The following is a 22,837-nucleotide window of genomic DNA, read 5'->3' on the forward strand; positions in this document are numbered from 1 at the left end:
TGAGATTTTCTGATGAAGCGAAATTTCCCAACCACTCTAAGTGTGAGATGCAGTGCTGCTCTGTTCATCTCTTTCAGCTCTGCTTCTCACAGTCAGTGGACTGTGGACTACAGGTTCATTCACTCACAGGTCTGTAGACTACAGGTTCATTCGCTCACAGGTCTGTGGACTACAGGTTCATTCGCTCACAGGTCTGTGGACTACAGGCTCATTCACTCACAGGTCTGTGGACTACAGGTTCATTCACTCACAGGTCTGTGGACTACAGGCTCATTCACTCACAGGTGTGTGGACTACAGGCTCATTCACTCACAGGTCTGTGGACTACAGGCTCATTCACTCACAGGTGTGTGGACTACAGGCTCATTCACTCACAGGTCTGTGGACTACAGGTTCATTCGCTCACAGGTCTGTGGACTACAGGCTCATTCATTCACAGGTCTGTGGACTACAGGCTCATTCACTCACAGGTCTGTGGACTACAGGCTCATTCACTCACAGGTGTGTGGACTACAGGCTCATTCACTCACAGGTCTGTGGACTACAGGCTCATTCACTCACAGGTCTGTGGACTACAGGCTCATTCACTCACAGGTCTGTGGACTAGAGGTTCATTCACTCACTGGTCTGTGGACTATAGGTTCATTCTCTCACAGGTCTGTGGACTACAGGCTCATTCACTCACAGGTCTGTGGACTACAGGTTCATTCGCTCACAGGTCTGGAAATAGCAGTGTGGGCTTCACCATCAGCAATGTGTGCTCCTGGTTTTCTGTCTTAACACTGAGTCATCATACTAACTCATACTGTCACACACATAGAATAGTCCATGTGATTTTGCAGGGTGGAAATAACTAAAGAGTGAAGTAACATAATTGTTTTCACCATCTGGTCCTAAGATCTTATATGGGTACTATTTAATAAGACAATATTTTTCAGAAAGGATTGAATTTTGAAAATATACAAGATGCCTATAATGGTATAACATCAGAATGTGTCCTTTAATTAACATTGAGAAGATCAAAACACAATTATTTTAAAATACCTCCTTTGGATCACTACATTAATTTTCCAACTTATATTTTTTAAATGAATGATATATGTAGCATTTTGACTATATGTATTTGAAACAATAATTAAACAAATAAAGGTAAAGAAACTATCTCTTCAACTTACAGAGTCAAAGTTCTCACAGGATGATAAAAAGTCAACTGGAATACTAAAGCCAGATGTGAAGACGGCACATTTGGATTTATTAGATAAAACAGGAGTTTGACCTATTTTATAATGTATGCCATTCCATTCAGATTTAAAGATCTTTCCCCTTCCTCTACCTTGCTTTCACCTAAGGATCATCTGAGATGATCATTCACAAACAACAATCAGACATTTTGGGTCTATTTACAAACTGGTTTCTAAGTTCTTAACATTTTGGCAATTAAGGAATTTGAATTTTTTATTTCATGACATGAATAATGTACATTCAAAAACCCATTATGACGATTATCTGACGTCCGTTCTTTAGGCCCAGCTAGAAGTGTAGCAACAGTAACAGATACAGCAAAGTCTTTACCTCATCAGCTAAGCCTTGCCTGCGTGGGAGGCTCACCTAACACTCAGCTCCTAGGATGGTTAACAGGAATCTGGTGCACAGCAAATAATGGGACTTAACTGGGTGATCTGCTACAGTACACACCGTCATTCCTTATGAGAAAGTGGGGGTGGTTCTGAAATTTAGGTAGAAGAATCTTAATGTCCCAGAGTCACTCATACCTTGGCAGTTAGGCTGAAGAACCCTTTGGGCTCCACCATCTTCTCCACCACATTGCACTTTGTGCCAGCCGTGCTGTCATACTCGTACACAACCCCGTACTCGAGGTGGACATTGTCCACCGTCAGACTCACATGCTCCTTCTTGCCGTCGATAATGGCCAAGGTGTTGAACTTGTCCATGACATCTGGAATACAATTTTGGTGAAGACAATCCACATTCCTTCCTCCTCATCAAGCAATTTTGAGTCTCTGACTATTTAAATATTTTTATTTTGTTCTATTTTTGACATTGTGTCTTACTATGTAGCCTTGGCTCACCTACAACTCAAGGTTGACCTTGAATCCATAGAGATCCACCTGGCTCTGTCTCCCAAGTGCTGGGGCTAAAGACATGTATCTCTGTGCTCCAAGAGTCTCTGAATATTTTTAAGAATTTTAAAGGCTATCTAAGATAGATATTATAAATGGTATATCTATTTCTGCTAATGCTTTAAAAAAACAAAAATAATTTTAAGAAAAATAAATATTTGACAGACTCAAACGTTGTCATTTTAACATAAAAGGTCTGGTTGATATGTCATTTTGATCAGTGAACTATGTATATACTGACTTCCACCAAGTAAACACTATAGAGAGAACTGCATATTTTAATTAAAGTGGATGTGAGGGGCTTAAGTGAAGGCTTATCAAAGAGAACTTTTTACTCCTGCAGAGAACCTAGGTTCAATTTGCACTATCCATATGATAGCTCATAACCATTTGAGAACCCTCTTATGGCCTCCATGGGCCCAAGCCATATACTTGGTACACATTCATACACATGCAGAAGGACATTTGCCCACACAAAATAAAAAATAAGCAAAAAAGTTATATGTGGATTAAAGTCAAAGACTCTAAAATGGGCTGCCGTCACGGAGAGCTCGTAGGCAGCACCCCACGAGCGAACTTGTACCTCGGGACCACAGGTAAGACCAACTTTTCTGCTGCAAGAGACCTGCCTGGTGAACTCAGGACACACAGAGACAAATTTCCCCTAGGACCGGGCACTTCCTGTGTTTACCGGGAGTCCCAAACTTGCGGATCCCAGCCCGCAGCAGCTCTCTGCTCCCAAACCCCGAGGGAGAGAGATCTCACGCCCTGGTCAGGTGGGCACTCCTGAGGCTGCAGATCGGAAGAGACCACCAACACTGCCCACCCCTGCCCACATCCCTGGCTCAAGAGAAAACTGTATAAGGCCTCTGGGTTCCCGTAGAGGAGGGCCCAAGAGCAGCAGGACCGCTGCGTCTGAGGCACCACCAGAACCTGAAGGGATCTACCGGATAAACAGTTCTCTGCACCCAAATCCCGTGGGAGGGAGAGCTAAGCCCTCAGAGAGGCAGACACACCTGGAAAACCAGAAGAGACTGCACTCTGCACACATTACTGATTCCAGAGGAAAACACCAAATGCCATCTGGACCCTGGTGAACGGAAGCTCCCTAAAAGGGCAGCGCAGATCTTCCTGGTTGCAGCCGCCCCAGAGAGCTAATAAGCAATACCACAGGAGCAAACTTGAGCCTCGGGACCACAGGTAAGACCAACTTTTCTGCTGCAAGTGACCTGCCTGGTGAACTCAAGACACAGGCACACAGGAACAGCTGAAGACCTGTAGAGAGGAAAAACTACACGCCCGGAAGAGGACACTCTGTCCCCATAACTGGCTGAAAGAAAACAGGAAAACAGGTCTACAGCACTCCTGACACACAGGCTTATAGGACAGTCTATCAACTGTCAGAAATACCAGAACAAAGTAACACTAGAGGTAATCTGATGGCGAGAGGCAAGAGCAGGAACCCAAGCAACAGAAACCAAGGCTACATCGCATCATCTGAGCCCAATTCTCCCACCAAAAAAAACACAGAATATCCAAACACACCAGAAAAGCAAGAACTACTTTCAAAATCATATTTGATCAGGATGCTGGAGGACTTCAAGAAAGACGTGAAGAACTCCCTTAGAGAAACACAGGAAAACATTAATAAACAAGTAGAAGCCTACAGAGAGGAATCGCAAAAATCCCTGAAAGAATTCTAGGGAAACATAAATAAAAAAGTAGAAGCCCATAGAGAGGAGACACAAAAATCCCTGAAAGAATTCCAGGAAAACACATTCAAACAGTTGAAGGAATTAAAAATGGAAATAGAAGCAATCAAGAAAGAACACATGGAAACAACCCTGGATATAGAAAACCAAAAGAAGAGACAAGGAGCTGTAGATACGAGCTTCACCAACAGAATACAAGAGATGGAAGACAGAATCTCAGGAGCAGAAGACTCCATAGAAAACATTGACTCAACTGTCAAAGATAATGTAAAGCTGAAAAAGCTACTGGTCCAAAACATACAGGAAATCCAGGACTCAATGAGAAGATCAAACCTAAGGATAATAGGTATAAAAGAGAGTGAAGACTCCCAGCTCAAAGGACCAGTAAAGATCTTCAACAAAACCATAGAAGAAAACTTCCCTAACCTAAAAAAAGAGATACCCATAGGCATACAAGAAGCCTACAGAACTCCAAATAGATTGGACCAGAAAAGAAACACCTCCCATCACAAAATAGTCAAAACACCAAACGCACAAAATAAAGAAAGAATATTAAAAGCAGTAAGGGAAAAAGGTCAAGTAACATATAAAGGCAGACCTATCAGAATCACACCAGACTTCTCGCCAGAAACTATGAAGGCCAGAAGATCCTGGACTGATGTCATACAGACCCTAAGAGAACACAAATGCCAGCCGAGCTTACTGTATCCTGCAAAACTCTCAATTAACATAGATGGAGAAACCAAGATATTCCATGACAAAACCAAATTTACACAATATCTTTCTACAAATCCAGCACTACAAAGGATAATAAATGGTAAAGCCCAACATAAGGAGGCAAGCTATACCCTAGAAGAAGCAAGAAACTAATCGTCTTGGCAACAAAACAAAGAGAATGAAAGCACACAAACATAACCTCACATCCAAATATGAACATAACAGGAAGCAATAATCACTATTCCTTAATGTCTCTCAACATCAATGGCCTCAACTCACCAATAAAAAGAAATAGATTAACAAACTGGATATGCAACGAGGACCCTGCATTCTGCTGCCTACCGGAAACACACCTCAGAGACAAAGACAGACACTACCTCAGAGTGAAAGGCTGGGAAACAACTTTCCAAGCAAATGGTAGGAAGAAGCAAGCTGGAGTAGCCATTCTAATATCAAATGAAGTAAATTTTCAACTAAAAGTCATGAAAAAAGATAAGGAAGGACACTTCATATTCATCAAAGGAAAAATCCACCAAGATGAACTCTCAATCCTAAATATCTATGCCCCAAATAAAAGGGCACCTACATACGCAAAAGAAACCTTACTAAAGCTCAAAACACACATTGCACCTCACACAATAATAGTAGGAGATTTCAACACCCCACTCTCATCAATGGACAGATCATGGAAACAGAAATTAAACAGAGACGTAGACAGATTAAGAGGAAGTCATGAGTCAAATGGACTTAACAGATATTTATAGAACATTCTATCCTAAAGCAAAAGAATATACCTTCTTCTCATCTCCTCATGGTACTTAGTACAAAATTGACCATATAATTGGTCAAAAAACGGGCCTCTACAGGTACAGAAAGATAGAAATAATCCCATGCGTGCTATCGGACCACCACGGCCTAAAACTGGTCTTCAATAACAATAAGGGAAGAATGCCCACATATACGTGGAAAATGAACAATGCTCTACTCAATGATAACCTGGTCAAGGAAGAAATAAAGAAAAAATTAAAGACTTTTTAGAATTTAATGAAAATGAAGGTACAACATACCCAAACTTATGGGACACAATGAAAGCTGTGCTAAGAGGAAAACTCATACCGCTGAGTGCCTGCAGAAAGAAACAGGAGAGAGCATATGTCAGCAGCTTGACAGCACACCTAAAAGCTCTAGAACAAAAAGAAGCAAATACACCCAGGAGGAGTAGAAGGCAGGAAATAATCAAACTCAGAGCTGAAATCAACCAAGTAGAAACAATAAGGACCATAGAAAGAATCAACAGAACCAAAAGTTGGTTCTTTGAGAAAATCAACAAGATAGATAAACGCTTAGCCAGACCAACGAGAGGACCCAGAGAGTGTGTCCAAATTAACAAAATCAGAAATGAAAAGGGAGACATAACTACAGATTCAGAGGAAATTCAAAAAATCATCAGATCTTACTATAAAAGCCTATATTCAACAAAACTTGAAAATCTGCAGGAAATGGACAATTTCCTAGACAGATACCAGGTACCGAAGTTAAATCAGGAACAGATAAACCAGTTAAACAACCCCATGACTCCTAAGGAAATAGAAGCAGTCATTAAAGGTCTCCCAACCAAAAAGAGCCCAGGTCCAGACGGATTTAGTGCAGAATTCTATCAGACCTTCATAGAAGACCTCATACCAATATTATCCAAACTATTCCACAAAATTGAAACAGATGGAGCACTACCAAATTCCTTCTATGAAGCCACAATTACTCTTATACCTAAACCACACAAAGAGCCAACAACGAAAGAGAACTTCAGACCAATTTCCCTTATGAATATCGACGCAAAAGTACTCAATAAAATTCTGGCAAACCCAATCCAAGAGCACATCAAAACAATCATCCACCATGATCAAGTAGGCTTCATCCCAGGCATGCAGGGATGGTTTAATATACGGAAAACCATCAACGTGATCCATTATATAAACAAACTGAAAGAACAAAACCACATGATCATTTCACTAGATGCTGAGAAAGCATTTGACAAAATTCAACACCCCTTCATGATAAAAGTCCTGGAAAGAATAGGAATTCAAGGCCCATAACTAAACATAGTAAAAGCCATATACAGCAAACCAGTTGCTAACATTAAACTAAATGGAGAGAAACTTGAAGCAATCCCACTAAAATCAGGGACTAGACAAGGCTGCCCACTCTCTCCCTACTTATTCAATATAGTTCTTGAAGTTCTAGCCAGAGCAATCAGACAACAAAAGGAGGTCAAGGGGATACAGATCAGAAAAGAAGAAGTCAAAATATCACTATTTGCAGATGATATGATAGTATATTTAAGTGATCCCAAAAGTTCCACCAGAGAACTACTAAAGCTGATAAACAACTTCAGCAAAGTGGCTGGGTATAAAATTAACTCATATAAATCAGTAGCCTTCCTCTACACAAAAGAGAAACAAGCCGAGAAAGAAATTAGGGAAACGACACCTTTCATAATAGACCCAAATAATATAAAGTACCTCGGTGTGACTTTAACCAAGCAAGTAAAAGATCTGTACAATAAGAACTACAAGACACTGAAGAAGGAAATTGAAGAAGACCTCAGAAGATGGAAAGATCTCCCATGCTCATGAATTGGCAGGATTAATATAGTAAAAATGGCCATTTTACCAAAAGCGATCTACAGATTCAATGCAATCCCCATCAAAATACCAATCCAATTCTTCAAAGAGTTAGACAGAACAATTTGCAAATTCATCTGGAAAACAAAAAACCCAGGATAGCTAAAACTATCCTCAACAATAAAAGGACTTCAGGGGGAATCACTATCCCTCAACACTATCCCTATGAACTCAAGCAGTATTACAGAGCAATAGTGATAAAAACTGCATGGTATTGGTACAGAGACAGACAGATAGACCAATGGAATAGAATTGAAGACCCAGAAATGAACCCACACACCTATGGTCAATTGATTTTTGACAAAGGAGCCAAAACCATTCAATGGAAAAAAGATAGCATTTTTAGCAAATGGTGCTGGTTCAAGTGAAGGTCAACATGTAGAAGAATGCAGATCGATCCATGCTTATCACCCTGTACAAAGCTTAAGTCCAGGTGGATCAAGGACCCCCACATCAAACCAGATACATTCAAACTAATGGAAGAAAAACTAGGGAAGCATCTGGAACACATGGGCACTGGAAAAAATTTCTTGAACAAAACACCAATGGCTTATGCTCTAAGATCAAGAATCGACAAATGGGATCTCATAAAACTGCAAAGCTTCTGTAAGGCAAAGGACACTGTGGTTAGGACAAAACGGCAACCAACAGATTGGGAAAAGATCTTTACCAATCCTACAACAGATAGAGGCCTTATATCCAAAATATACAAAGAACTCAAGAAGTTAGACTGCAGGGAGACAAATAACCCTATTAAAAAATGGGGTTCAGAGCTAAACAAAGAATTCACAGCTGAGGAATGCCGAATGGCTGAGAAACACCTAAAGAAATGTTCAACATCTTTAGTCATAAGGGAAATGCAAATCAAAACAACCCTGAGATTTCACCTCACACCAGTGAGAATGGATAAGATCAAAAACTCAGGGGACAGCAAATGACGGTGAGGATGCGGAGAAAGAGGAACACTCCTCCATTGTTGGTGGGATTGCAGACTGGTACAACCATTCTGGAAATCAGTCTGGAGGTTCCTCAGAAAATTGGACATTGAACTGCCTGAGGATCCAGCTATACCTCTCTTGGGCATATACCCAAAAGATGCCCCAAGATATAAAAAAGACACGTGCTCCACTATGTTCATCGCAGCCTTATTTATAATAGCCAGAAGCTTGAAAGAACCCAGATGCCCTTCAACAGAGGAATGGATACAGAAAATGTGGTACATCTACACAACGGAATATTACTCAGCTATCAAAAACAACGAGTTTATGAAATTCGTAGGCAAATGGATTGTACTGGAAAATGTCATCCTGACTGAGGTGACCCAATCACAGAAAAACACACATGGTATGCACTCATTGATAAGTGGCTATTAGCCTAAATGCTTGAATTACCCTAGATTCCTAGAACAAATGAAACTCAAGACAGATGATCAAAATGTGAATGCTTCACTCCTTCTTTAAAAGGGGAACAAGAATACCCTTGGCAGGGAATAGAGAGGCAAAGATTAAAACAGAGACTGAAGGAACATCCATTCAGAACCTGCCCCACATGTGGCCCATACATATACAGCCACCCAATTAGACAAGATGGATGAAGCAAAGAAGTGCAGGCCGACAGGAGCCGGATGTAGATCGCTCCTGAGAGACACAGCCAGAATACAGCAAACACAGAGGCGAATGCCAGCAGCAAACCACTGAACTGAGAATAGGACCCCCGTTGAAGGAATCAGAGAAAGAACTGGAAGAGCTTGAAGGGGCTCGAGACCCCATATGTACAACAATGCCAAGCAACCAGAGCTTCCAGGGACTAAGCCACTACCTAAAGACTATACATGGACTGACCCTGGACTCTGACCTCATAAGTAGCAATGAATATCCTAGTAAGAGCACCAGTGGAAGGGGAAGCCCTGGGTCCTGCTAAGATTGAACCCCCAGTGAACTAGACTGTTGGGGGGAGGGCGGCAATGGGGGGAGGATTGGGAGGGGAACACCCATAATGAAGGGGAAGGGGGAGGGAGATGTTTGCCCAGAAACCGGGAAAGGGAATAACACTCGAAATGTATATAAGAAATACTCAAGTTAATAAAAAAAAAAGAAAAAAGGAAAAACATTCTAAAATGGCCTCAAACATGGGATGAAAATATGCTCCAAGAATCAAATAACTCCAAAAAAATCACAAAACAGCTCAGATTTCTAAGGCAGAAAGGAGATGCTATATCATTTTTGTTTTCAGATGCGTGAAGTTTCCCAGACAGCATCTTGGAGAGAGAATTCATGGAAGAAGTCCATCATTGTTCACTAGGCTAAAATTTTCATCTAAAACTTTCAACTATACTCTTTTTAGCATACATTCAAAAGCTAAGGAGTAAATGCCTATAATTTCATAAAAGAAACTAGTATGTGGCCTAATAGTAGATACATACTTGGTAGGAGAAAATAGTTACTTATAACACAAAGTTCACTAAGTCCTATAAGGAAACACACACACACACACACACACACACACACACACACACACACACACACACGGGAGAGGGGGTAGGGGCTAATGTAGAATACCATTATTTATTATAAAGTAAATAAATCTCCATTTCAATTTCGAACTGTCATATCAACCAATCAAACTTTTGATGTGAACTAGTGCCAACTTATTCCACATGTAGAATAAAAGCCTCAGGACCTAATCCTATTGTGAGCAATAGCATTATATCTTATCATAACAACAGTACTGTTCTAATAAGGTTGAGATAATTCATATAGTACACGTTTTAGATTATGCTAAACATCCTTCAATGGATGAAGAGAAAACCCCTCATGATCAGTGCATACAGATGTCACACAATAAGAGCAAACACAGGTGGTCTGTGACCCTTATTCCCACTAAAGAACATCCTTATAATTGAGAGTTGGGAGAATGGCTCAGTTGGTTGAGTGCTTTCCTCTAGAGCAGGAGCGACCTGAGCTGGATCCCCAGAATCCATAAAAATATGCTGGGTAGAGTTGCACGCATTTGCAATCTCAGCTGAGAAGACAGAAACAGAACCACAGGTCTCTTTGTCCGGCCAACTCAGCCTGATAATTAACCTCAAGAACAATGAGGGACACCGTCTCAATGGATGTGAATGGAGTTCCTGACGATCACACCCAAGATTGCTCTCCACATTCCCCATGCACACCTATGCACTCACACTCACAAGTCCATGCATCGGCACATGCACAAATACCAAATAAGTGAATAAATAAATAAATAAATAAATAAATAAATAAATAAATAAATAAATAGATCCTTTGAATCATCTTGAGTCTGAGTAGTAAGCACAATAGGAAGGCCATACCCCATTTATGTCATGGCAGAGCCAAAGATGGCTTTTATGCTTGCCAGTCAAGTGTTCTACATACCAAGCTATAGCTCTTTTGTTATTCACAATGATATTTTGAAACCAATTGTGAATTGTGGTTAAACATATGAGATAATCCCTAAGATTACTGCAAAATGAGACCCAGGGGATCAATCATATAATTCTTAGCTACAAGTTCAGCTTCCACTCTCTTCTGGATGGGGGGAGGAATAGAAGTTAATTTTAATCACCAACAACCAATAAGTCAACCATATTACATCACAAGACCTCCCCGAAAATACTTACAGTGGTAGAGTCTAAGAGTTTCCAAGGCAGTAAATATATTCATATGCCAGAAGTCAGGGATACCTCAACTCAATGGGGCAGTGTGTTGTACCCCAACTGCCCACCACATTATCTGGCTGCTCAATCAGTGAGACTAAAGAAATTATCCTTCTAGATTTTGAGAATCACTCTACCAAAATATTACATGAAAGAGAAGAGTGCAGAAATCCACTGATGGTAGTACCACTTGGTCTGAAATCAAGGTAGAAACATCTGAAATGGGCATTGACAGAATAGGCATGATGTGGGGCTAACAGTGTGTGCTAACTCCCTGGAAACACAAAAACAGAGATGTAGACATCAGTGCTCTCTGAAGAAGGACAGATATTTACACAGATGATATGTGAAGTGTTGGCCCGAGAATAATTTCCCAACTATTTATTTGGAGGAAATTCATGGTGTAATAAAAGTATCCAGAGATTCCCACCAATAAATATGTTGGAAGGACCCAACAAAAATGTAAGTGAATACAAGGACTTCTGTAGAAATGCTCTGAAAAAAAAAATCAGTCACGGCATTTGACAAGTGCAGGCACAAATACAATAGCCTCAGCTGCCAAAGGTAAAGAAAGCCGCTGAACACAGTTCAAAGAAGGACTACTCCACTGAGAAAAAGGAACAGAAAAAGAAGCAAGAGCCTTACCAAAAGATATACGAGTGTGTATGTGTATATGTGTGAGTATGTTTGTGTGTATGTGTGTATGCGCATGTGTGTACGTGTGAGTGTGAATGTGTGCATGTGTATGTGTGGCACATGCATACGTACTTACCTCTTTTTGTCGAGGTGTGGATATAATAAATATTATTTGAGTCAGGGGTCTATTTTTAAAGAATATTTTATAGACTATCTCAAACCTAGGGCTTCTTATATGTGCCTGACTATATGAAGCAGATCTTATGAAAATGAGGACCTGATCCATGAGACCCGGGGTGGAAGTAGAGAGTCAGCATTTCTACCTAGCTTTCAGGGAAGCTTACTATAGATGAGCCATATAGGAACAATAACATCTAAATGACATTCATCTCCAAGAAGGAAATTCTAGTTTGGATTCCCTGCCCCCAGCCCACCTCTCCATGACTTAACTCACATACCAGACCCTTGACCTGAACAAGTTTAATTTCTTCTTCCCGAATGACGGTAACAGGTAACTGGTGAGACTTTCTGTTTTGATGATTAAATGAGAAAGTCTAGGGAAACACTGAAAGGATCCTACTACAGAGCGGGATGCACGCATGTAGTCCCATCCTTTAGGGCACAAAGGCAAGAAGATTATCACATATTCTGGACCAGTCTGGGTCATATAGTAGATGAAACCTGCCTCCAAGAAAAATAAAAATAAAGAACCTACAAAATAGAATATGGTGTCACATGTCAACCCTATCTCAACTATATAAGTTGAGATATAGAATGAAATGACATATAAATGTGATAACAAGTTACGGCTCAAAAATATAAGACCTCAGTACTTGGGAACAGGCACGGGCTCTCTGGAAAAGAATGGCATATGCACATGAAGAAATAAAAAGGTACCTACCTTCTACTTTGCAGTCAAAAACATCCCCAGCCTCGTCTCCAGGGGGCTTTGAGTGGGACTTCTGAATGTCTTCCTGAGCACTTTCAAGACTATCATAGACCCACTGTATGGAATCTTGCTGGAGGGAAGGGATGGGAAGGGAGAAACCTCAGAGGTACTGCATAGGTGCAAGATTATGTATTAGTTTCATAACCACTAATAACATACTAATGGGCATCAATGTCAGAAAGAAGCGTAAGCATCATGCTTGTTTACTTTTCTGGTTTAACAGTAATAAAATTTCCAGAAGAAATAAAATATCAGAAAGGACAGCCAATGGCAATTTAACACTTCAACTTTTTCTATCTTAAATCATCTTCAGGAGATGTGTTCTACATACTTACACTAAAGACTACTCTTTCAAATAGGATGCAGTTCTAAAATGTCTTATTCAACTGCCTCAAGTATATCTTTAGTGAAGTTATAAATTATACCTTTAAATATGCAAATGCTAATGGGCAATCATTTGCTGCACCAATTACCTACAATTATACATACCATTTTAAGGTCCTAACAGACACATAGATTTCAATATATTAATGGTATTTATGAATCAAACCAAGCTGAAAACTGGAAGAACATCTTTCACTGTACTGAATTTCCACGTCATGTAACATCCTTTCATGTAAGACATAACTCACCCTGTATTTTAATTGGAACAGCAGTTCAATCCTTATTTAGAGAAAAAAAGACAGATGGGATGATCTCCAAATAAACGCTTCAAGGGTTACATGACTTTAAGGTTTACAAATAAGGTAATAAATCAAATTGAACTGAATTATTTAAGCGTGATATAATGCACAGCACCCATTTTTATCTGAATCAACTCCACAACTGTGTCTAGCTAGTGTGTTGCTATAAATCACTAAAATGAGAGCTAGCTTTGTGGATGTGATAGAACTCAGGAGTAGGGACATGCTTAACATTCCTGAGGGTGTAGACTCAGTCTCCAGCACCACACACATAAAACCATGCCAGTTGGCCATTCTCAATGAACCACTATGGGTACACAGTATCCTAGCATTCGTTTAGGTCCTTCTCACCCTGATCCTGCCTTAGCTCTATGACTCGATTTGCCCAGCGGTTTAGTAGTAGCTAGAATCATCTAGGAGGAAGGTTTATAGGAGGTAACATTCCCTTCCTAATATTTTGGTACTATGTACAAAGAAAAATCCTGTAAGAGCTCAGGGGTACAGCTGGGCACAGACATCTCAGTGCCAAAAAGAAGAGATCCAGGTCCCTATGTGGGTCCCCATGAAGTCAGGTATACCAGCAGTTTCAGAAGAACCACCTATAGACAGCTCAGAGGAAGACAGTGTTTCCCTATGTTACCTGGTTTGGAGTCCCCTATAACATGTCAAAGGGTACCTGTCAGGGCATGGTACTCAGTGCATTCATTGTTTCTTTTAATGATTTCTTGATCATGACTTCTCCAAGGAGAGAGGTGGGGAAATGGAAAAGAACCAAAACTCAGGTGGATCAGTTGGTTTACTTAGTAAAATCCTGATAGAAGAAGGAGAAGAAGGAGTCTTCTGATTATTTCAGAAGACTCTCAAGGTGGAGGTCACATTCACTTGTACAATTCAACAGATAGTTACTGATCCAGAGTTATGCATATAACTTCTGATTTTCTATTTCAGTTCTGACCCTATTAGTAAGTAAGCAGTAAATCTCAGCTCTACCTCTGTGGAGTTAGTGTTTTACATACTGTCAGCCCTAGTTTCAAAAAAATAGCCATATATCCTCCCAGTTTGTACCGTCAGATCTCAAAAGCAAGAGGATTTCATCACACAGAGTAAGGAAAACACCTGGCCCTCCCCTTAAAGGTTCCTGATGCTTCCAGTTGGATAACCTGAGACTCCACTCAACCAGGCCAATATTCATTTTTTTCCAGATAACAATAGAATTTGATTATATTAGGATCCAACTTCATTTTCTGATAGTATTTAACAAATCAAAGGATAGCACCTAAAAATTTAAATACAGGCCACGTATATTCTGGTATTTTCTTTTAAAGCTAAATCCATTTACCCAATAACTATATCTAAAAATTAATTCTATAAAGTCTAGACTTTCTCATAGATTTGTTACAAAGAGTACATTTATATACTCTTGATCACTATATATTCTAAAGTATCTCATTCTAAGAAATCTACATTTCATAGCTGTAGATCTAATATTGATAAACCCTTATGAATAAAAGAGACTGAGGGAGGAGCTTGTCTTGTTTGCATGTGGCCCTGGGTTCAACACCTAGGACCAATTGGATTTGAAAGAGAAAGAGGGAAAGAAGAAGAAAGGTGCCTCAGAATATGTTTTGAATAAGTGATAAGACCAAAAGAATAAAATGTAATGACAAAATACAACTATTTCAACACAGCCAGCACTTAAGAATTAAATAACAAGATAAGAGCATCATAATAAAATTCACAGTGCTGTGTTCAGACCGGGAGAAAATTGGGAACCAAAGCTTCCCTTGAATGAGTCCACGCCACTGTTAAGGATTCCATGCAGTGTTCACTGAAATCTAATGTCATCTGTACCTTCATGGGCCGCTTGTATTTGCGGCAGGCGGTGACATGTGCAATGACACTGGCATGTGTCTCCTTGCTGACGTTGATTCCATTTACTTTGATAATACACTGTCCTGGATGAAGGCCAGCTGCTGCAGCCACAGTACCTTTAAATAGAAACGGGAAAAATTGTCAAAATCAGATGTCAGCACAAGGATTCACCTGTATCACATACGGAACAATGGAAACAATTTTAAGCATGACAATGCATAACGAAAATGTTCCTGATGAAGCCCCTTCTGACAGCAATGCCCCTCAGTCCTTCTAGTTCTTTACCCATGATCCAGACTGTGATTGATAGACTGGTCCACTGCCTCCGCAAGGATTATTTGGAAGAAATAACACATAGTGACATTGCCTTTCTTATCTCTAGTCAGTCTAACTTTCTAAATATTTAGTAAAACAAAAGTCTGAAAGACCAAAAGCATGAACTTTACTTAGTTTACTAGGATCCATGGATACTAAAATAATATTACTTTTGTTTTGCAAAAGCAAACAATTTAATGTGCATATAAAATGAATCCTTTAAAAATCTTGCAGGTATTTTGTTTCTGTGTGGGTGGTGCATGTTGATGTGAGCATAGACAAGTGTATAGCTGTGCCCGTGTTTGTGTGTGCATGTGCATGTGTGTGTGTGTGTGTGTGTCTGCATGAGCATGCATGTGTGTGTCTGTGCATGCGTATGTGTGTGTCTGCACGTGCGTGCATGTGTGTGTCTGTGCATGCGTGTGTGTGTGTGTGTGTGTGTGTGTGTGTGTGTGCGCGCGCGCGCACGCGCGCTCATGCACATGCTTGCATACACAGACCTGAGCATTTCTTAGATTACCTTTCACTGTACTTTTTCAGTCAGGCTTTACCACTCATCCTGGAGTTAAATTACTAGCTAGACTGGGCCCAGGACTCTTCCGTGCCTCCCCAGTGTTGGATTATATCGGTGCACTGCAGATATTAGCTTTTTTTAATGTGAGCTCTGGAAATTCAAATGCTGGTCTAACAGCAGTTCAAGAACTTCAATTGAATCATCTCTTTAGCCCACATAAAGCAATTCTTAATTTAAAAAAAGTCAAGTCAATTAGCATCATGACTGGTTGCTTGAAAATAAATGGAAGTTTGGGAGCCGGAGAACGTGTGAACAACAGATCTAAGCAGTTATCAGTCATCAGTCACTTTGTGTGCATAAGTACATACATCTGTACCTATGGAAAGGTACCTGTGCAAATACATAAGTGGCATGTCCTAACTGAAGACTTAAGATTTTCCAACCATTGATATTAGAGTCTGACAAGTACTGTTAATGGATTTCACACACACACACACACACACACACACACACACACACACACACACACAATATACCAATGTCCACAAGACTTAATGTACAATAGAAAAGATTTCCCCTTCAAGCAATTTACCCATAAAGGAATCATTTTTAAACTTTTATATTTAAAACACCTTTTACTCTCTGTTCAGTCCCCTCTAATGTTCATTCTTAAAAATGGTTTTCCTACACTGAATTGAGCCTTAGGAAGGGAAGAATATTTCAGCAGCAAATAATGCTTTAAGTCAGAAAATCACTCAGCCATGTGGACACACAAGCAGTAGTGTTTGTGTGCAAGCTTAGAGTTAGTGGGAGATTAGGGGGAGCATGGACTGAGACTTGATCTGGGGGCAGAGGAGCAGATGAGACAGACTGGAGTGGCAGAGTGAACCCCTCTCCCTGGAGTCCTAGCTGCCTGGAGTAAAGTCCCTGGAGTTTGAACTTTATTATACTTGGAGGATACTGAGGGACATATATGTCTTACAGCCTGGGTGTCTGGGAGGCAAGAAAGAAGTGCATCTTGGGAAACATAAGGCAAGTATGAGAAGGAGAAAGAGCTAGCAGAGCAGGAACCTGTAAAAGGCTTCTGGGGACAGAGCTGGCATCAGGACATGCAGTTCTGTGAGTCGGGCAGACTGCAGGGAAGATGTGTTGTGGTGTCTCACTTGGTTGCTTTCCCTCCAGCTATTCTGAAAAAGGAGCTAGGAAAGCGCTTAGATTGAGTCAAGGCTGAACTCTAGTGGCCTGCAAGCAGCAGTACCAGCAAGAATGACTGCAGTGACCCTTTCTTGTTGCATAATTTGATAATGAATCACCATTGGGATTTTTAAAAAAAGTCTGAGAGGAAAAACACAAGGGAACACCTTAATCCCAGTCTTTCCCATTTAAGAAACAAAAAGCATGAACCCAGTGGCCACCCACTCAAAAGACAGTGATGGGACCACAGCTCTATACATTTAGGCTTGCAGTGACTGTGCCTAAGTATGAGACAAACTTCCCTTATAGGGTAGTGAAAACAGAAGCTATATGTGATAGCTCAGAGAATGTCTGTTCCACAGCGTTTATCCATCCACTGTGGAAGCCTAAGTGGAAAGTTACTTCTTTTGAAAGAACATTTACTTTTTAGTCATACACACATTGGTTGATTTTATAGTATAAATCTGGTTCTGATAAGAACACCCTTTCAAAATGTCTCTGCTTCATGCTTGAGTGATCACACTAGGATGTTTTAAATGTCTACAAACAGCCACCTTCGCCATATTACGTAAACGTGAGACCTCCTGTGTTCACAAACACCCTTCTTGCTCCCGCAGCCAGGCCGATTGTTCTGTGCAGCACATGGAATCTCTCCACCCTTTAGTGGTGTCAAGATAAAATAAAAGTACATATCACAAGAACCTTTTCTTATTTGCCCTTCAAATAATTTCAAAAAATTAAGCAGGCTTTTAATCATTAAAATTGTTTGCTTTGGAATGAATTTCGTGATGAGATTTTTTTTTCTGAGAATTCAAAGGAAAAAGTTGAATGAAATATATAACAAGATTACCATCAAAGCCTGACCTCTCTACAAAACTTGAAAACTCTCCTTTTTAAATTATTGAACAAAGACCCCAAATTTATTTGATGCCAAGAAAAACACAACTTGATAACCTTAAAATCATTGTTAATTTAAACTAGACAAAAAAAGTTATGATTGAGGTTGTCATTCTTCAATCAGATTTGTAACAACAATAATATAATTAAGAATTTGGGGGCCTATTCATTTATTTGTTCACAGGGTTTTGTGTATGCATCTATGCATGTGTGCCCATGCATGTATGTGTTTGTACATATGTATGCACATGTGGAGGGCCAGGATTGTGTATTTCCTAGAACACTGCACCTCAGGATTTAAGCTAGATTTCTCACTGAACCTGAAATTTGCCTTTGGACTGTATTAGACACTGAGCAAGCCAGGGGATTTTCCAGTTTCTGTGTCCCCAGAGCTGCGATTAGAGTTAGGAGCAAGCACACAAAGTCTGTTTTGTATTTCGTTTTTAATGTAACAGTTGGAGATCAAAACTCACAATCTCATGTTCGTGGGGTGAGTACTTCACCTACTGAGCCATCTCTCCAATCTCCCTTTTGTTTTTATTTTTTTTGTTCTGTTTTTTGGTTTTTGGTTTTCTGTTGTTTTGTTTTGTTTTTTTTTCTTTTGTTTTGTTTCGTTTTGTTTTTGAGAAAGGTCTCACTCTTGCCTGAGCTAGCCTTGAATTTGAATCAGTCCTTCCTGCCTTGGCTTTCCTAAGTGCTAGACATGTAGAAGTATGCCAGGGCACACAAGTTGAAGTTTTGAGGTTTTATTTTGATGTATTATTTCCAGAATATCCTTTGCGAGAGTTATGTCAGTGAAAGGGAACCATTGCTAGCACTTTGAGGACAGGGATAGGGGACAGGCCAAAGGACTAAAGCAAGGGCTGAGTGGCTGAAGCACTTCCCACGCAGTGACAAAGGACGTCTCACCTCTTCCCACAGCATGTACAACTGAAGGACCAAAGCCTCTGATCTGGAAACCAAGCCCATCTGCAGAATCTGGGATCTTAACGGTCCTAAAAGTAACCAGAAAATAAGGTGAGACAAATGTAAATCGGTTCCTGGGTACTCTACACCTCGGCTCATTTCAGCGAGGCACGCGTCCTGAGATGGACAGCCGGAGTTCTGCTTTGGGGGCAGCAGCTCCTCCAGCTGAGATGCTCAGGGTCCTCAACAGGAAGTAAGTAGAATGGCGGTGGTGGACTCCAGATGGTCTCCCCAGCTCAGGCCCCCAAAACAGGATGTGAAGAACAATATGTGGCAGAGGCCACTCCAGCTAGGTCAGCTTAGACAACTGCACTGAAACGTCCTCACCAAGGAGCATGCGCAGTACTGTTCACCTTTCCCCTACTGGACTTTTCAACCTCCTAGGCACTGAAGTCTCTCATGCATGGTCTTGCGTTTTATTCATCTACTTATATCAAGTACAATTTTATATGAGAGGGGAAGCTCTTTGCTAGGTTGCCCCCATTGTTAGAAATGCCCCCCGGAGAGAGGGGGCAGGAGAGGGGAGTATTAGTAATAACATGTGGAAGAGAAATCTAAGCCCCCACCCACGTGGCCAGCAGAGTTTTTGCTCAGTTCAGACTGCTCTGTACTAGAGCGCATTCTTCACTCCCCATTTGTCCTAACTGAACCTTCCCCTGCTTGATCTATTACTGTTTCCCGGATGAATTCTTAATCCAGGAGCCTAAGAGGGGAGACCGCTGCTGGGGTCTAGATCAGAAAAAAAAACTGGAAAGCTGGAGAGGGTCTACCTGGAGAATGCCACTGAATGAGAAGCCGGTGGAGGTAACACTGGTCATTGTCTAAGCAAAAGCTAGACATGGAACAGGGCTGCCATAACATATCCACAATCTCTTACATGGATGCGCTGTGTGTGAAGAGCAGGCTATGTGGGCACTGAACCAGCTCTGCATCCTTATTCTGATACATTGTAGCTGGGATTCTGATACATTGTAGCTGGGTAACCGTGGGTTTGGACTAGCTCCTGTTGGAAAACGTACTACAGAAACTGTTGGAGGTTATCACGGGTAAACTTTTTTTTTGTAATATGCTGTTGAAAATTAAAGAGCAGTTTCTATTCTAGTTAAATTCTGTTGCTAGCATCAAAACATGCCCAAAAGCAAGCTGTAGGGGCCTTTACTTCATCTTACAGGTTCCTGCCAATCATCAAGGGAAACTCTGGCAAAGGCCAAGGCAGGAACGGAAGCAGAGACCATAGGACAGTACGGCTTAGAGGCTAACTTTCTGCTTCTCAGCTAGCTTCCCTACGCAGGCCAGACACAAGAGCCAAGGAGTGGCCCAGCTAACCCAGGGCGAGGCCATCTTCCATCCATTAGCAGTCAGGAAAATGGCCCCACAGACAAGGCAGTAGAACAATCTGATGAAGCCAGTTCCTCAGCTAAGTTTTCCCCTCCTCAGGTGTGTCGAGCTGATGTCCAAGATTAGCCACTACAGGTAATAAACTGCCCTGAAAGATGCTGAGCTAGACAGATGCTCAAGAGAAAAAGAAGCATTCTTTATGGACTTATCATTACAAAAAGGAAATGGGTAACTAATAATATAAACAAAGCACGCAGTACATTTCTACCATCGCAAACATCACCAGAGGACCAACAAGGACAAGTTATAGGGGACAGAGCTGCCTGACACTGTATCATGGTATCAGGAATTTGATTCACTTCTGCATTGCTGTAATACAGCTCTGGAAGAATAAGACATTTAAAAGGTAAAACCCGAGTAAGAGAAGCACCGCCCATGGAACCCGCACCAAAATGAATTTGAGGAGGAGGAGAATAAGAGATGGTTGTCATGGCACACTGGAAGGGATGTGCTGTTCGTCCCCAACAATGGAGCCCATTCCATGGGAGGAAGCCAGGGATCGGAGAGCAAACCCGAAGAGCAGAGCACTCTAGAGAGGATGGAGCATCCTTATGTGAAGGTAAGTGCCATACACTGAAGCAGAGAGCAGGACAAACTGGACGCAGAGCAGTACATTTTGCTGGATGGCCCTGCCTGCCCGAGTACCGACTGTGTTCTGAAAAGGATAAACCGCTTATAAAAGAAATCTAAGCAGCCCTTCACAGACACACTGAAGATAGGCTTATCTATCGGAGGCAGCTCACAGAAGACCCTGTGCCTGGAACAGTCTAGAAAACTACAAGTTACATTTAGGTCAGCAGGCAGTGCCCGACCCTGAAGTCTCTGATGTAACCCAGGCAAGCAATCAGTGATAAAAATGCAAAGTCCCCATCCAGTGGCAGTTTGAAAGCACTATTTATTATAAATGACGCTATAGACCATAGCTTGATTTGCATATATGTATGACAGGGGTCAGAGAAACAGCACATCCCTTATCTTTAATTAAATGTTTTCTGAGGTACAGGTCTGTATCCATTTCATTTGAACGGGAAACCCTTATTATTACCTGTCAAAGAGACATGTCATTTCATTAAAATTAAAGTGAACTAAGGCGAGAGGGGAATGAATACAAGAGCTGGTGAGGATGAAACAGAGAGTGGCTGCCGGCTTCTGTGTATGCTGTAGGCAAAGTCACTTAGCCCGGACTACCTCACAGCTTCCAAACGGGTGCTTGATTACTTGTAGGCTGTTTGTCCTTCTCAGCAGCCTCTCAGCGCTTTCTCAGTAAGGTCTGCCCATCTAACTCGGCTGTGTGAGGCTGACTTCTACTCTTCAAGAAGATTTCTATCCATTTAAAAAACTGTGTATACAACACCATGAAATCCATTTTAGGGAAAAACTTGGAATTCTTCTAATTAAATATGATTAAACTCAAATAAAAACATGACCTTTGGAGATCATGCTTTTCCAATGGGAAAACCATATTGCCTGTTAAAATAATTAATAAAAGTATACATGAGGAATGTTCTATTTCTGGTAGAAAATAAATATGTGAAATCGGCTACTGCAAAGCCTTTTGGAGAAATTCCTTGATGTTATCAAGTGTAAAACACGGCTGGAATGAAAGGAAAATTCTGTTGTATTTACTTCTTATATTTTTATCTTTTCCTCTCCACAGGTTACTACTTAAATTACAAAAAATAAAAAATAAGTAAAAAGAAGAAAAAGAAAGAAAGAAAGAAAAGAATAACCCATCCAAGGCTTCCGCAGTTTGTCCTGAGGCCTCATGCTCTCTGGGCCTGATCTAAAGATGCTCCCCAGCCCAGGTGGCCTGGGAAGCCTGAGAAGGAGAAAGCACGATTTAAGACAAAATGAACTGTTTGGAGACATGGAAATATCACTGCCTCTCTGTCCCCTCCAACTCCTCTTTATATTAAGTGAGAATCACTCACTCGGGTAAACATTGCAGTTGATCTGTCTGCACCAGGGCACACGCAGCCCGCTGGAGGTACTTCATGGCCTTTCTGATAAGTTACCTGTCAGAGCAGAAAATCCACCTAGGAGAAAAGCCCGTACTGTCCTCCTTATACTCAGGTCAAATTATGAACGAAAATATCAAGGAAACCCTAAGACACTGTACTGGGTGGGGAATGCTAAATGTCCTGGGGGAAGTGAGTGGTTCCTGAGAGATCTGGCCTAGTTGATGATGTCAGATCTTGATGGACTCACAATGTTCTGGATTACTGGAGGTGATGAAAGGGGAGCAAGTTTATGGAGTTGAGTGGTTAAAGGCTGTATCTTCTCCTGAATGCTTCCTGTCTTTCTGTTTCGCTGTTTTCAGGGTCCCATCAGGTCACCACAAACTCCCACCACCATCATGTTGTGGCCTAGTACACAGAGCCAAGCAACTCTGAACTGAGTCCTCTGAAACCAGGAGCTGAAATAAATCTTTCTCCTTTGAGCTGCTCATGTCATCTATTTGCCACAGAGAGACAAACTAATGA

General features: G+C 41.0%; 1 protein-coding gene across 1 annotated transcript in view; it reads right to left on the minus strand.

The window, feature by feature from the left end:
• Prex2 (phosphatidylinositol-3,4,5-trisphosphate-dependent Rac exchange factor 2) overlaps positions 1–22,837 on the minus strand; it is a 315,395-nt gene that overhangs the window by 153,058 nt on the left and 139,500 nt on the right. The window contains exons 19-22 of the mRNA NM_001393795.1: positions 18,900–18,985; positions 15,050–15,186; positions 12,468–12,585; positions 1,773–1,957 (exon numbers count right to left, since the gene is read on the minus strand). Coding sequence (NP_001380724.1) covers positions 1,773–1,957; positions 12,468–12,585; positions 15,050–15,186; positions 18,900–18,985 — 526 coding nt within the window. The remainder of the gene's footprint in view (positions 1–1,772; positions 1,958–12,467; positions 12,586–15,049; positions 15,187–18,899; positions 18,986–22,837) is intronic.

The sequence above is a fragment of the Rattus norvegicus genome, chromosome 5 (assembly GCF_036323735.1).
Source record: "Rattus norvegicus strain BN/NHsdMcwi chromosome 5, GRCr8, whole genome shotgun sequence".
Lineage (NCBI taxonomy): Eukaryota > Metazoa > Chordata > Mammalia > Rodentia > Muridae > Rattus > Rattus norvegicus.